This window comes from Atractosteus spatula, chromosome 12, assembly GCF_055471065.1.
Source record: "Atractosteus spatula isolate fAtrSpa1 chromosome 12, fAtrSpa1.hap1, whole genome shotgun sequence".
Taxonomy (NCBI): Eukaryota; Metazoa; Chordata; class Actinopteri; order Semionotiformes; family Lepisosteidae; genus Atractosteus; species Atractosteus spatula.
In genome coordinates, this window is record NC_142717.1 from 8,116,164 (window position 1) to 8,132,081 (window position 15,918).

The 15,918-nt window shown below is 36.9% G+C and overlaps 1 protein-coding gene across 2 annotated transcripts in view; it reads right to left on the minus strand.

Moving 5' to 3' along the window:
• Window positions 1–15,918, minus strand: part of LOC148822617 (CMP-N-acetylneuraminate-beta-galactosamide-alpha-2,3-sialyltransferase 1-like) — a 50,614-nt gene that overhangs the window by 13,997 nt on the left and 20,699 nt on the right. The window contains exons 1-3 of one of the 2 annotated variants that reach the window (XM_088929087.1): window positions 12,546–12,613; window positions 4,292–5,273; window positions 442–635 (exon numbers count right to left, since the gene is read on the minus strand). In XM_088929087.1, the coding sequence (XP_088785213.1) occupies window positions 442–635; window positions 4,292–4,612 (515 nt within the window). In that variant the 5' untranslated portion in view covers window positions 4,613–5,273; window positions 12,546–12,613. Of the gene's footprint in view, window positions 1–441; window positions 636–4,291; window positions 5,274–12,545; window positions 12,614–15,918 lie in introns of those variants that run through there. The other variant, XM_088929086.1, reaches the window with a different exon arrangement.

Below are 15,918 nucleotides of genomic sequence, written 5' to 3' on the forward strand. Positions count from 1 at the left end.
TAACAATGGATTGTAAATTTGCATTCACTTCTGGGAAAGAAACTGAAAAGATATAATTATTTTGCAAATAGCCCAGCCTTATGCTTGGGACAGTGCTTCTCTTTGCAATTGATGTGATTGTCAGTGTGGAAGGCTGGAAACCAGACAGGTGCAAAGTGAATGGAACAGCTCTGAGACACAAGCAGTGCAGCAGATGATGAAGTGACAACTGACAAGGAAAAGAGGTGAGATTTCAGACCTATTTGCTATGATCCTGCTGGTTTCGCTGGAAAAAAAATGTAAAATGCAAGCCTGAATGACTTTGAGGGAAAAAAATAGTGTGCGATTGTACACCATTCAAGGATTGCGATAATTGATTTTATTGATTTTTTGTAGCATAAGTTGTAATTCCTTTAACCAGACAGGTAGTGTGAGAAGCTGTGCCTTTTAAATGCTAATTACCTTATAATGAAGGCATGTGAGTCAATTTGGGCACCGTAATTGGATCCTTTGAGGTTCCCAGAATTCCCCACCACAGCACAGGTCCTGCAGCGCGATGAGCCCCAGTCCACATACATCTCCTCCCCAGGGATCATCTCAAACAGTCTCTGCACCACCTCTGTGTAGTTGGCCGGATTGCTTTCTGACTGCAGCCGCTGTAAAGTGAACAACAAAATAAGGACAACAGGCTTTTAACCCTGGGTGGCTTCTTTATTTCTCTTTTTTAAGTTCAGTAAAAATAAAAGAATACATCTAGGATTCTTGAGTGTACTTCTGTACTTCTACGTTTGAAGAACTGACGTGTAGCTCAAAACAGCTGAGAGCCATAATCACAAAATAAATTGAAAATGTCTACTTGGTTAAACTACAATCAAAACATAACTTTATTAAAACTTTGTTGTCCACACTCAGCATTTATCAGAGACTTGGCTATGTTTTTAATGTGAATGAAAAAATTGAAGGTTTTAATATAACAAGTGCTGCACTTATACCTCTCGATATATGCATGATTCACTGAATCAGTAAATCATTTTAGAAAGTCAGTAATACTGTTAGGTAGAAGCCAACACACACAATCGTGTTTAACTTAATGGGATGGTATTTATACTGTGTTGGTGCAATATGATAATTTTTCAATACCTCAATTCTAATTCTAATTCTCAAACAGAATTAGAAACACCACCTTTCATCCAAACAGAACAAATGCCAACAAAGAACAATACAAAAAGGTTGTGCAAATCCTTACCCTAAGAGTTAAAGCTGCAAAATACCCTTAACACCAGTTTTGTGTATTAAGATGGGAGAAAGGAATAAGTTATATAACATATTGTTGAAGCTGTTACCCTTGCTGGATGATATCTTTAATTGGATACTAACAACCAAACCAGAATGGCCAAATAGCCTCTTTTTCAATCCAATTCTTATTTCAGCCAGACAGTAAAAATGTAAGAAAAATGGTAACAGTGAAGGAGACAGACTGAAACAAAATACTTGATGCAGTAAAGACAGATGTATTTAAAGAATGAGACAAGATGTGACAGATACAAGAACATGGGCAAGAACTGTAGTGCTTTTCACTGTGATAGACAACTACATTAAGTTTTATTCAGAAACCAAGTTAGAGAGATTTATGCGAAGCCAAAATGCGGCATCAGGTATAGTGTTTTATCAAGCAGAAACTTAATACTTTCTACAAACGACACAGCAAGAACCTTCCCTGTATTTGGGCTTTTAATTCAGAAGTAGATATAGTAATTGACTTTTAAACTAGGCCTAAGCTGCATCTGCAATCTAATTGTCCTTGTAGTCACCATGGTTATTCAATTATGTTGTGCGTGAAACACTTTGCCAGCATCAATTTAAAAGAATGTTTTAAATTGACCTTTAAAATGAAGTTAGCATAATGCTGCATAGTAATGTTTGAAACCTCAAGTATTAGAACAAAAAGAACAGAACAAAAACTCATACCACAGCTTCTTTAATACTTTAATTAAAAGCCTGGCCTTAGTTCTTAGCTCATAGAATAGGCTAAATGAAACACATGAGCTCTATTCCAGACTCTTCATGGCTGAATCATTCAACACAGTGTACTGCATCACCCTACGCATCCAAACAACTATTTGATAACGTAATAATTCAGTTGCCCTAAGATCTGCAAAGGAAATGTTCTAATATATTCTCAAATTTTCAAATTACCAATTCAAATTGTTTTGGTAGAAAAGCTTAGAGTTGTCAGACAGCTTAAGTTTGTTACATCTGGTCATCTTCCATATGTGGAAAGTGTACTAATTAATTAATGCGTGGAGACAAGTCTCTCTCAAATAAACAACACATAAAAACGGGCTCTCCAGGCTACAGCTGGCAAAAAGTCTTCATCAGGTTCATGTAGGAATAAAATCATCCCATTTTAAGGTGCACTCTTCTTTCCCCACAGTGTCTGTATTAGTGCAGTTACTGAGTTTGCCAACTTTGTTACAGAAGAGAAAGGGAAACTGAACACCGGACCTACTAACCCTCAACTCCTCTCCTGGCCAAAACCCTAAAATACTGCTCTCATTTACCTCAGTGCTAGGCATGCCACTACTTGCACCCATGCTGACACACACCATGGGGCTGAACATCACTTACTGAGCACTAACCTTCCTCCTGTGCTCTCATAGTTACTATTACTATTACCATGTTGGCAAAGCTCCTCTTCATTCCTCAGCTACCTCACCAGCAGCATGGATGCTATCAGTTTTGCAGCAGCGCCAAGTCCCCCTGAGACAGCACAGGCTACTCTTCCAGTGCTGGACAGCTCCCCCTCTGGCTGAACTGGTAACTGTAGACGTATTCAGGAAAGAGCCATCTACTCACACTTGTACTCCCATGTGGGTGCTGCTTGACAGCTCAATGCACTCAGTTTTAGTTCTCCCACGCTAACAACATGCCACAGAACTATGCACAGAAGTCCATTATATAGCACAAGTGAGTGCAGATGGAAAATGTGTTGTAGCCAGAAGTCAACATGTTTTTTGGAAGAAAAAAAAAATCAATAGACTGTCCGGAAAAGGGGAGCTTATCAGCACAGCAAAGAATATAACCCCCTGGAGGGTAGAGGATTTTTTTATGTCTTAATTCAATTGCTGTTACGAAAGCACTGGCACAGTTCACTTGTTATTAAAGGGTGTTGAGGATGATTTCCATGTCATGAATAAGAGCTCCTTGAGGCCCCCTGATAAACAAAAGATCTGATTTCTTTAAAGCTGCATCTGTCATGACAATCTGAATTGGTAATTTGAGGTTGATTTGCCTTGCTAAGTGTTGCAGTACACCATAATATAGCAGTCCAAGAATGACAGTGAGTAAAACTGGATGGCAGCTCTATGTTTTTTGGGGCAAAACTGATCAAATTGGGAAATGTGACAAGAACAGTTGTAAAAACAATTAACTATTCAGTCAAGAACACTCAACCACAGACTGCTTACAAATTTTCTTGCTGAAGCATGGAATGAATAAAGTTATTTAATTTACCATTCTGATGGTAAGAAATGAAGCAGTTTTCATGTGAAAAAAAGAAAAAACAACTCTCAATGACCTGACATATCCTGTAAGGTGAGCTGACCTGGGTTTTTCAGTTGATATTACTGGCCAACCTAATTCACTACAGAGTTCAGATTTTTTTTTTCAGATTTCAAATTCAGAATTATTTCAGAAATGCACTCTACTATCAAAATATTATTTTGAAGCTTGGTCTGTTTGAGAAGCACATATTAAAAGCTTTTAATTACATTTTGAACATTTTGTTCTGCATCATTGGTGAAACATTAAGGTTAAATTAACCTTAATTTCAGAGCTCACCAGGGAAGTGCTTTGAAGACTTCTATTGATTTGGCAAGAATATTCTCTATAGCCAGATACAGTTTATACTTTAAGTGTAGACCCTAACTGATGTCCATCTTGGTAACATTCTGCGACTCACAACCACAAATATCAAACCTTATTATCAATCCCAGATATATAAGGCTGAGCTGTGCCATTTTTATCTAAAAAATAAAAAATAAAAATACTTTGGACAGTGCTTGTAGTATCAATAAACAATCAGACAACTTTTGACAAACATCCAGTCATAACTGGAAATCTGTCTGTGATTTCTATACAGAAACCAATATACTTGCATTAGAGTGCCTCCATCCAGAGGAATCTAAAGTAATGCATAATGAACATGCTTGAGGTATAGTACTTAGACTTAGGACTTGATATAATTTCCATTGAGCCTAAGCTCTTCCAATATTACAACTCCTGATCTTGTTCATTAGGCACAGAAACTTACCTGCCACCATTTGTAGGTGTCTTCAGAAAGGATGCTGTTCTTCTTGGACATCAAAGGGTGTATGGATTGATTAAAACGCTCATCGAACCAGGGGACAATATCAGGCTCTGAAATACATCTCTTGCACGCACAGACCCTTTTGGGTAGGTTTTCAGTTAGTCCTCCAGAAAGCTTAAGGAGATAAAAGTGTGTTGTTGATGGATCATGGTATGTGTAGCTGAGCAAAAATGTGGTGAGGGTAAGGATGATGAAAAGCAGAGTAAGGGTGGGAAATCTCATGCTCCTGAGCCTGAAGCTGAGCATTGTAAAGTTTCTCAACATTCCAGAAATGAGGAGGAATGTTAAGTGTTATGTTGGAGTTTTTAATTTGAAGCTAAATTTCAGGACATCGGCATTCCAAAAACAGCTTGGGCTTTTAAGGCAGTGCACTTCAGCCTTTTAGAATTCAAATACGTCAAAGAAAATGAAAACATAGCCTTATCTAACCTACCATTTGTGGTTGCTGAGTAGCAAAAAGGTAGTACGAAATATAATTAAACAGCTGACGTTACACAGTGGGCACTGGATGCTAGCTTTTCACTGCACTATACTATGTTATAGAAAAAAGAGAAAGAAACATTTAAAAATCAGTACAGGCCAATGGTGATAATTGCCTTTTCAATAGCTACTTATTATCACTGTGAAAATACGACCAATATGAAGGCTGACTAAAGATGGTATGAGGTTCCGTTATCAAGAGGGTCAGTCGGTGTACTGTTTCATTGTGGTCAATTCCTTTTCTGTTGCTTATCTGTTGCTCATCACGCAAATGAACAGGGTGTTCTTGGTGGCTAATGATCTAGGAGGTAATAAATGTTTCTGTCAGCTTGGCTGTGGAGCGATGAGTAGAGCTGCTCCTTAAGGATGAGAACACTTTTCTTTCTTCTGAGTTTGTTGTGTTGCATAAAGTGGGCATTATGTCCTGGAGTTAACCATTATCCACCTAAAACAAAGAAAGAACATAAAGTATGATTACACTACATGTTTTTTTTATGCTAAGCATTTTATGGGCAATGCATTTCTGTAAACTGAATGAAATGAAAACACAAAAAACTTCAATCTTGAACTCTTATACACCATCTGGTATAGGTGGGACTGAGGCAGATGCATGCTGGCACAGACCAGCTGCCTCTCTCTTCCTGCTTCTTGATGTACGGCACACAACTGCTTTTTATACTGTATAATATGTCATAAATTTCAAACACAGTTAACAGAACAAACAATTCAAGAATCACAGATATATGAATTCAAGGCAAGTGAGGGAACCATACACATTATTGTTTTAAATAGTTGGCACCAGATCTCACCAGAGGGTGTAAAAAATCTATAAAACAATATAGCTTAATACTTGAACTATAAAACATTTTTTGATAAGACAAAAATGCTATGAGTCTGTCTTCAAGACAGATGCGACTGTTGAGGTCTGAAAAAATGTTAACTGGGATACTTGTTATAGGAATAAGACCCTGTGCATTTGACAATGGATCAGAAATTGAAGGACCCTCAAGGCACCACTGAGGATGAAAAGTTGTAAAACTCATCATAAAATACATTACTTATTTCACTTTCAAAATTTAGATTATAAACTCTTAAGTGTTTGATTTTCATGATGCAAGCATTAAGATCTTTTCTCTTGTTCATAGCTTAAACTTGCTTAATACTTTTAATATTTTCTTAAATAAAGAGGTTTATCTCATCTTACAGCCATCTCACAGCTTTTGGGTCAATTCCAGGCTTGGGAATTTCCTAAGCTACTCTTTGAAATTTGCATGTTGTCCAGATAGCCACAGACATTTTCTACAGGTGCCGTGGTCTCCTCCCACAGTCCAAAGACATGCCCTTTAGGTTGACTGGTGTCTTTAAAATGAGTGTTTGTTTCTGCTTTTATATACACACTGGACACGAGTCTATCTTGCATTGCACCACCTGTCTGCCCCTTTTGTCACCAGTTCACTGCAACCCTGTATTGGACTATTGGGCAATTATTGATATTTGATGGATGGGAAATACAATTATTATTTTTTGTGTGCAATATGGGCGGGGCGGTGGCTCTGTGGCTAAGGATCTGCGCCTGTGGCTGGAAGGTTGCTGGTTCGTATCTTGCGGCAGGCAGACTGAGCAAGGCTCAGACAAATTCCTAATACAAGAAATTGTATATAGCCAATAAAGTGATCTTATCTTATCTTACACACCTGAAGAAGGCTCCACGGCCGAAATGTTGTGCTTCCTTTCTTTTCAGCATGGAATAAACCCGCTACCTGTTCCATTGCAGCCTACGCATGCTGACGTACCTACCTACTTGAACTACTTTATCTCATACTGTATGTTAACCACACATTCATCCATCCATTTTCTAACTGCTTAATCCAATTCAGGGTTGCAGGGGAGCTGGAGCCTATCCCAAAAAGCAACAGGCGATACACCCTAGATGGGACACCAGTCCATCGCAAGGCACACACAGACACAGACGCACGCCTGGGCCAATTTTCCCAGAAGCCAATTAACCCACCAGTATGTTTTTAGACTAAGGAAGGGGGAGGAAAACAAAGCACCCGGAAAAAAACTAATGCAAACATGGAGAGAGCATACAAACTCCTCAGACATAGCACCCCTGGTCCAGAATTAAACCCAGAGCCCTAGCTCTGTTAGGCAGCAATGCTAACCACAGCGCCACTTTGTCACAAACTTATGAGAATTGATTTTTAACAAAATATTAACAGATGTACATTCAAAAACAGCATCTGAAACCACATAGCTGTATCACAGATAATACAGCTATGTAGGAACAGGTAAAGATATATTCCATGCTGAAAAGAAAACAGACACTATGTTTTGGCTGTGGAGCCTTCTTTAGCATGGAATAAACCTTTACCTGTTCCTTTGCAGCCTACACATGCTGATGCATCTACCTACGTGAAAGATATATGAACATATCACTTCTTAAAAACATATGTGTCTCACAGCAATTAATGATTTAATTAATTATTAAGACCAAGTGTAATGATTAATGCAGTTTGTTTTTTCTGTGGTAAAGGTGCTAATTTATATTTATAGAGGTAAAATCTCACAGAGAAACAAAAGAATGCAGACGGACCACTGACATACAGGCACAATTACAGAAGGGGGTCTGAATGCTCACACACTTGCTAATGGAAGCAGTGAAAATCTATAAATACACGAGGTTAAGCATTCCTCATTGAAGGTCTTTGATCTGGCGGGAAAAGGAGATGAGCTCTGTTGAGACATAAAGGTTCAAGGCAACTATTTCAAGGTTGTGATCCAGGTCGATTTTTGCTGTCAGAGAAGTTAAGCAGATGCCCCCTTTGATCTAAATTAAATAGCACTGTAGATAGGGGAAAATGAAATAGGACACTGTTGATCTCTAGGGTTGAAATCCTTGCTGTTACTGCTGAAGTATTACTATATGATAGATAACATAATACTGGTAGGTAAAACTATATATATAGTTTGCATTTTTGACTATAAATTGGGAATTTAATGTAGGTGTACAGGTATCTACTTAACTGCCTAAGGAACACCCGTGAACACGGGTTTGCTCTTATGTCTCAAGACCAGAGTTCATTTCACTGCACAGTCTGTACCTGGAATTGAAGCTACTGGCCCTGTTTAATTATAGTATAAGTAAATGTCACATTCTCAAATCTATTTTTCTCTTTTCAACATCTTTAAGAACTATAATGAAATGTACTGATAATGTACAAAGTAAGACTAAGGAGTATCTGACCATGGGAGACTATGAATCTTACATTCATTCCGCTCCCCAGCACAATGTGAAATAGGACTCTCAGCCCACTGCTGATTCTTCAGTCTGCTCGATGTGAAAGCTGTCAGCTATAACCAATGTCCGCTCCATGCCTGACTCAAGAATGCTCCTGTAAATACTGTATCAGCTATTGCAAATACAAATAGAAAAAAAATGTAATGTAAAATACAAATAGAAAGTTTTATTTCTATTTAAGTTTTATAGCAACTGTCACCACAGATATGTTAGGGAACAAGTAATAGGTTTATTCCATGCTGAAAAGAGAAGAAAGAACACACAACATTTCAGCTGTGGAGCCTTTTCACAAAACGTTGCATTTTCTTTCTTATTTTTTCAGCATGGAATAAACTTATTATTTTTTCCTTTGTAGCCCATGCATGCTGACGCAGCTACCCACCTGAACTACAGATATGTTAGTATTCAAAACACGGTTAAATGTTCCCCCACTTACAGTATCTCTATATTCCCTTTAAAGAAAAAAAAATCAGTTTAGAAAATAAATCCATGTGTAAAATAGGTTTGCATGAATATACACATTCAAAATAACACAGATTTAAGGGGAATGAAAAGGTCATGTTATTTCCTGCAAAAGGTGTTCCAGTTTGAAACTGAAACTGGGAATTCAGCATTCAAATCAAACACAGACAACACATGAAACAAAAACAAGAGATTTAAAATACTCCCCCATGATACCCTGTAAATGCTACAGCATTTGCTCCTTTATAGGGTTCAGCGAGTTCTATCTATTTCTGACAGGCAGCCTAGGCCAGTGAAAATGACACCATTGAAACTTCATGGTCACAGAAGTTGAACCACATAGGAACATCCACACAATCAAACTCACAATGTCAAGACCAGAAAAACACATGAATAAAACATCACTAAAACAAGTACAGTAACAGCAACAGTGAAGAAACCCATTATGTGTTTAGAGGTAAATGTACTGTATAGGTTATACCTTCTCTTTAATAATTTAGTTTAAAATCTTGTGTCTTGAGTGATTTATGGTATTTATAATGAGATTATTTGTGACACTGGTGAGCAATATCAGAATAAGAAGGTTGTGTAAATGTTTATCAATGCTAAAACAAATTGGATAAGAAATTACTATGACTAAATAATTTCTGACATTTTTCCACTGATAAACAGATTATGTGCAATACTAACTCTCTTTCCTCCAACCATTTCGAACAATAAATATTAGTAGTATTTTCAAAAGTGGTTTTTGCTAGAGGGATTTATTAGCATGGAAAGCACCCTAAATGTATAAAGGGATACACAAAAATTCCCAAACTGTAAAGATGTTTTTGAAAAGGAATTTAATTTAATTGAAAGATGGCTTCCTCATCTATTTTAATTCAATTCTTGTAAAGAGTAAAGAGCTGATTACATCTGTTCAGCTACAGTACATCATAAAGTAAGCCAGACATCTGAGTGGGGGAACTTTATTGTGGTATAGTGTAAAAGAATCACTGTACAATAACCTTGGACATGCATTTGGCAAATATTGGAAATTCTGCTGTAGAGAACAGTGCTATCCATAAGTATAGGGACAGTGAAGTCAAAATTGCTATTTTATTGTATACTCAAGCAATTCAGATTTGAAATGAAAAGATAAATATATAAAATATATTTTAATTTCTCAACATTTCTGTGGACATATGCTTTAATGGCTTAAAATAATATCACATTTTGTGTTCCATCACCCCAGTTTAGGTGAGCATACGTACTGGGACAAATTAACTTAAAGTAAATTAAAGTAGCATAAAACTCAGTATTTGGTTGCAAATCCTTTGCACGCAGTTAACTGCATCCAGCCATCAACCAACTGACATCACCAAATTCTCAGCTGGTTCTTTTGGGAACTTTTCCAAGCCTTTGCTGCAGCCATTTTCAGTTGCGGTTTGTTTTATGGGGTTTCTGACTTTCCACTTTCCACTTTTTTCCCCTGAGGAGCTCCTTGGTTGTGTTGGCAGTGTGTTTTGGGTCTTTGTGTCTTGCTGCATGATGAAGTGCTGGCCAGTAAGACTGGATGCATTTTCAGTGCCAGTTCCAGAGGCAGCCATGCATGTCCAAGCTATGACACTACCTCCACCTCACAGATGATTTGGTACACTTTGGATCATCTGCAGTTCATTCCTTTCTCCACACTTTCACCTTGCCACCTCTATGGCAGAGGTTTATCTCTGTCCATCTGTCTAAGACTTTGAACTCTACTGTCTAATCTTTGCACTTTTTAGTAAACTGTAATCTGGCCTTTCTATTTTTGGGGCTGATGAGAGGTTTGCATCTTGCAGTGGATCCTTTATAATTCTGCTGTTGAAGTCTTCTGCAAACAGGCAATTGTGATAGCATCATCCCTGCACTATGGAGGTTGCTGGTGATTTCAGCAGCAGCTGTTTTCCTTTGCCAACCTGGTCGTTGTCAATTGTTATGTACAAAAGTGGTTTCTTTCTTTTTCAAGATATTCCAATTTGTGGATCTTGTTATGCTCAGTTTCTATGCTATGGTTCTGACTGAATTCTACTTTTCTTTCAGCATCCAAATTGCTTGCTTTTCTTTCATAGACAGAAAGTGTGTTGCTTTAGGACTACTGACTCCAAAGTCACACATCAAAGGGAAGAGCTAAGGTTAATCCAACACTACACATTCATAGCTCTTTTACGTGTTGCACAATCAATGCAATAGGAAGCACCTGGCCAATAAGAAACACCTGGCCATCTATTGTCCCAATACTTATGCTCACCTGAAATAAGGGGATTAAACACAAAAAGTGTTATTATTCTAACACATTCAAGTATAGAAATAAAAGGTGGCAATATATACCTTTGCTTTATTAATCTTTTCATCTCAAATCTGAATCTCGAGTATACAGCAAACATACTGTAGCAATCTTGACTTCAGTGTGCCCATCCTAATGTCAGTGAACCATGTACCTTAAGACGTTAAAGCTTCCAGCATGTGAAGAAGGAAACTTCAAGAAACAGTTGTGATTTCTAATAAATAATATACAGTACAAAATGTTCCACTCCAAGGTATGCATAAAAATGTTTTTTTTTTATATTTGTATGGATCTAAAAGGTTTCAATCTTTGGGGTCCCCTCTGTTTAAGCCCTTTCACACTGGTACCATCTGCCTAGTTCTTCACCCCTTGTTTGTTCTAGAAGTGAATGTTGAAGACCTTCCAAAACAAGAGTGAAAGCAATGATGTAAAGTTTTCCAATTGTTCAGAAAACACCAAATAGAATTGTGGGAAGATGTCATAATTTAAATATATAATTTGTCTTAACTTGGTCAAATGAAAAGCTTTAAAAACATCTATAAGTAAATGTCAAACAGAAAATCACAACCAGGATATTTATGCCTACATTAGTATTTTATTTTAATATTTGCCCATACAATTATATTAATTACATTTGGCAACCATCTGTTTCTTTGATATTAGGATTTTCAGAATGGAAACTGTGCTGAACCATACTCACAGCTTAGCACCCACATCACTTGAATCTCTTGCAGTGCGATGGATGATTAGACTGGGACTGTCTAATTAGTGCCCACACCACTTGATTTAAACCGACTTTATAGCTCACATCCAAAAGATGCAAACTTGTTACTAACAGGAGTGAATGTGTGAGTTCATTTCTGGATCCAGAGCCTGTTTGTTTGTTAAAAATTGGCAAAGATTCAACACACTCTCTTGTTCATTTTTGCTGATCACAAGTGAGGAGATGGAGACATATGTAAATTGTTTAGCTGAAGATTTTCAAGAAATAGGTGGAGATGGGGAGATCACTCTATATATTGTTATTGGTTTGGAAGTGGAAATACAGTATAATAGGTCAAGCAATATAACCAGCTATAGAACAATCCAGTAAATTTGTACTGCATTTGAATAGTTTGATATGTAATAGTTTATAGTGTTAACAACAATTATAATATGCATATTAACAAAAACTATAAGTATTTAAAGTTCAGACCATAAAATGAAAAAAATGTCCTGGAAAAAATTGTGAGCAAATTTAGACTGGTAAAAGAGGAAAGATGAGAGCTGATTTAGATTTTAGAAAAGCAACTATTTCAGTTAAAATGACATGTTAATATATTCAAAACTGGCTGTATTAAGGAAGATGCTACAGAAATTTGATTTTTTCCATATTAGATAAATATCTACAGTTCTGTTTTATATGACTAATATAACATGCAAAGTTGTATATCTGTTTATAAACGTATCTATATACACATATATAAATCCAAAAAATCTATAAGTAGATGGCAGAATTCAGACAATAAGAAGCTATTGGATTAGAGAATCAACAGATATCACTTTATGAGCCATGATCCCACATCTCTACGGACATCTGTGAATATCCTATGGAACAGATGCCATTATATGCTGCAGTTATAATAGCTTTTGAATGTGGAACAACTTACTTTCTATTATCCAAGTAACATACAAAATTACAGTTGATTCTTGTGGAAGGAAACACACATGGCAGCTATGCACTTGCAAGACACTTTCAATGAAAATGCAAGTTTTGAATGACCTGTTAAAAAAAACATGAAAGGGAGAAAAGTAGGAGTTGTTATGGAATTGTGAAATGTATTGAATATGCAGGACAATTTATCAAATGTCACCCACACTAATTCCCTTATGAATATAGCACCTCAGTGTTTCAAAGCACAGAGATTAACTGCAGCATATATCAAAGTGCAGGACAATATAATTATACCCAGTTCATTTGATCAATGGGTCAATTCGCACCTCAAGAATGATTTATGGAATGATTTTTGACTTCTGAACAGAACAGCATATTGAATTGAATCTGTTACCACTATTTTTAAGGCAAATGCATGCTTTACCTTAAGTGAGGACACAGATTAAAAAACTCCTTTACAATGATTCAAACTCTGGTTAACCATTTATTTGATGGAGGAATTAATTTTAGTGGAATGGAAAGTCTCATGCATAGTACATTTGCACAATTCACTACAGGTGTGAGTTATTTTCCTGTAATTCTAACACTGAAGCACCATAATATAGTCTTCTCTAATAGGGAACGCATAAGGGATATGAAACCTTGTGAAACAAAGTAAGCATATATTATTGTCAGTGATATGCATCAGGAAGAGGCCTACCAGCAAAGACAACTAATATTGACTATAAGTGAACCATGACCTACCAGCCATATCTGGTTTGATTTAGAGAGCATTTGTAACCAAAACCCAAGTTCCATTCAGCCCTGAAGAACTATGGCTCTCTTAATTTAAAGTGATTACTTGCTTAAGCGATCAATTATTTACAGGCGTTCCCACTCTTTAAAAATGGATGACTTACGAGGCTAACTGTTTTGGAGCTCTCCTCGGCTGGATTGCTCTACATAAATCTCAAAACTACTGCAGTTGCATTAAGTCTAAATAACTATATTAATTCTGAAAAATTAGACTAGATCACAAAGGAGTCTGTAGTTTTTTAGCTCTAACAGATAAGACAAGATCACTTTATTAGCCATATACTGTACAATTTCTTGCATTAGGAATTCATCTTTTCGCATACCCCAGCTTGCTCTCCATGAGACACAGACAGGGAGAGAAGCTGGGGGTCAGAGCGCAGGGTCAGCCATTGTACAGCGCCTCTGGAGCAGTTGGGGTTAAGGGCCTTGCTCAGGGGCCCAACGGAGTAGGATTCCTCTGCCGTGGGATTTGAACTAGCAACCTTCCAGCCACAGGTGTAAATCCTTAGCCACAGTGCCACTGCTCCACCCAAAATACCTAGCAGAGCTGGTATTTTAGTGTCAGAGGCCCGCAGAGGTGGGGCACTGAAAAGGAATTCCAAAATATTTTTCTGACTTAGACTCTGACTCTTAAACAAGGACACAGGCAAATTCTATATACTTGAGTAGAAGGGGAGCTATTAACATAACTGCTGATCAGTAATAATGAAATGATTTCTAGTTCCACTTCTTGGGTCCATCTGGGTGACCACAAGCATGAGACTAATAGGCATTAGAACTGATTTTGTGGACAGAATGCAATTCACCCAGAACAAAAGATTTTTCTTTTGACCGGAGGTAACACACACGCATTATACCATGAACACAACTGATTAAACTACATTCCTTTAGCAAATCCAAAGGCTGAATGTTCAGTTGTCAATATAACCTAATAATTGTACAGAACTGAATTGTTCTTTTTTTCCCTTACAACTTTGACGTATTGAATACAGCTTTTGAAAATGTCCAGTGTTGTCTGGATTGAGAGTCACCCTCTCAGCTACCCTCAATCCTAGGTCGAGAGTGGCATATTGTGTTACTGATGACAGTTCAATATTATGCCGAAGAAGCAACAGTAATGGATATGCTTACTGGCACTCATCTTGCCTGCACTAGCAAGAAAGAATTGCCATGACTGGATAATCAGTATCACTTATGTCATTCTACCTGCTCTTGTGCGATGGCAACATCTGACTGATGGAATTGCAACTGATTCATATCTCTCACACATTGGCTTCAGTCTGGAGTCCAATGACACAGTCTCATGTAAAGGACAAACTCGCTTTTACGGTATGATCTCGCAATGTTTCCATATACCATCGGTCGAAGACAAACTCGAACTGTACGCTTGCATCTTGAAACAAACTGTTGGCAAAATGCACATTCTAGTTCACTTTTATCAAAAATACTAACAGACCCCAATGTCTAGAAATTTCCACTGGATTTTGACTGCAAGGCTCTCCCCTCAAGATGTGACAGCAGTATCTGCCCCCAGACACCTTCAATTTCACCTTTCAGTCCTGCAAATCAAATATTATGTTACTGTTTCATTACAGGCTATAAAGAAAAACTGCTACTTTGTTTGCAAACACAAAAAGTAAGCACTACCTTTCTCCTGCCTTTTAAAATTAAGGATTACAGAAAAATCATGTTGAATGCATTATTTGGTTTTTAATCTAGGATTTAATGTTATTAGTTTCCTTAAGTGTACCTACTTTTAATTTCACAAATAAAAGCTCTTTAACAAAATCTCTGCAGCTACATAATGTACAAAACTGAACATATACTTAAAACACCCTTGAAATGTATTACTTTGAAAAAATAATAAAATAATTCAACTATTTTAAATGCAAAAATAATTACATTAAAAACATGAGCCTGAAAATCCATATGGATGACAAAAATGGAGATAAAGCAGGCACACTTTATGTTTGAATTCTAAGACAGGCGGAGTGTTTCAATGTATCACCCAGTCTCGTTTTATTGCATTCATTATTTGTTTATGTAAAGAATGCTACAGGATATAAAGTAACTATGGAGTAGTTATATTATTTGGTCAAATATATTTTTTTCCTTTTTTCCTTTTGAAAGAGACCAGAGCCAGTAATATAAATAGTGGGTTCAAGAACTACTGTTCTCTAATATCCAAACAAAGAACATTGATCTACACCTGCCACACACATTTTAATCATTGTCATTTGTAAATCATCACACTTAACTCACTGCTTATGAAAGTCAGGTTTTATAGAGGTTTATGTGAGTAACCATACAATCTTTAAGTGCTTGTAAAATTGTTGGTCACGTAAACCAACAAAACCAAAACATGCAAGACCTAGGAATTGAAACTAATTAAGTCGAGAATTAAATATATATATATACACACTTATATAAAATATAGTAACCCCCCTCAACCAATGTTGCATGTAAACAAAAACATTTCACATAAAAATTTAAATCATGTTGTCATTTTAATTCAGCTCTAACTGAACAAGTCCACAGATGACCATTAAAAAGCTATTGCTAAGCACAGCAGA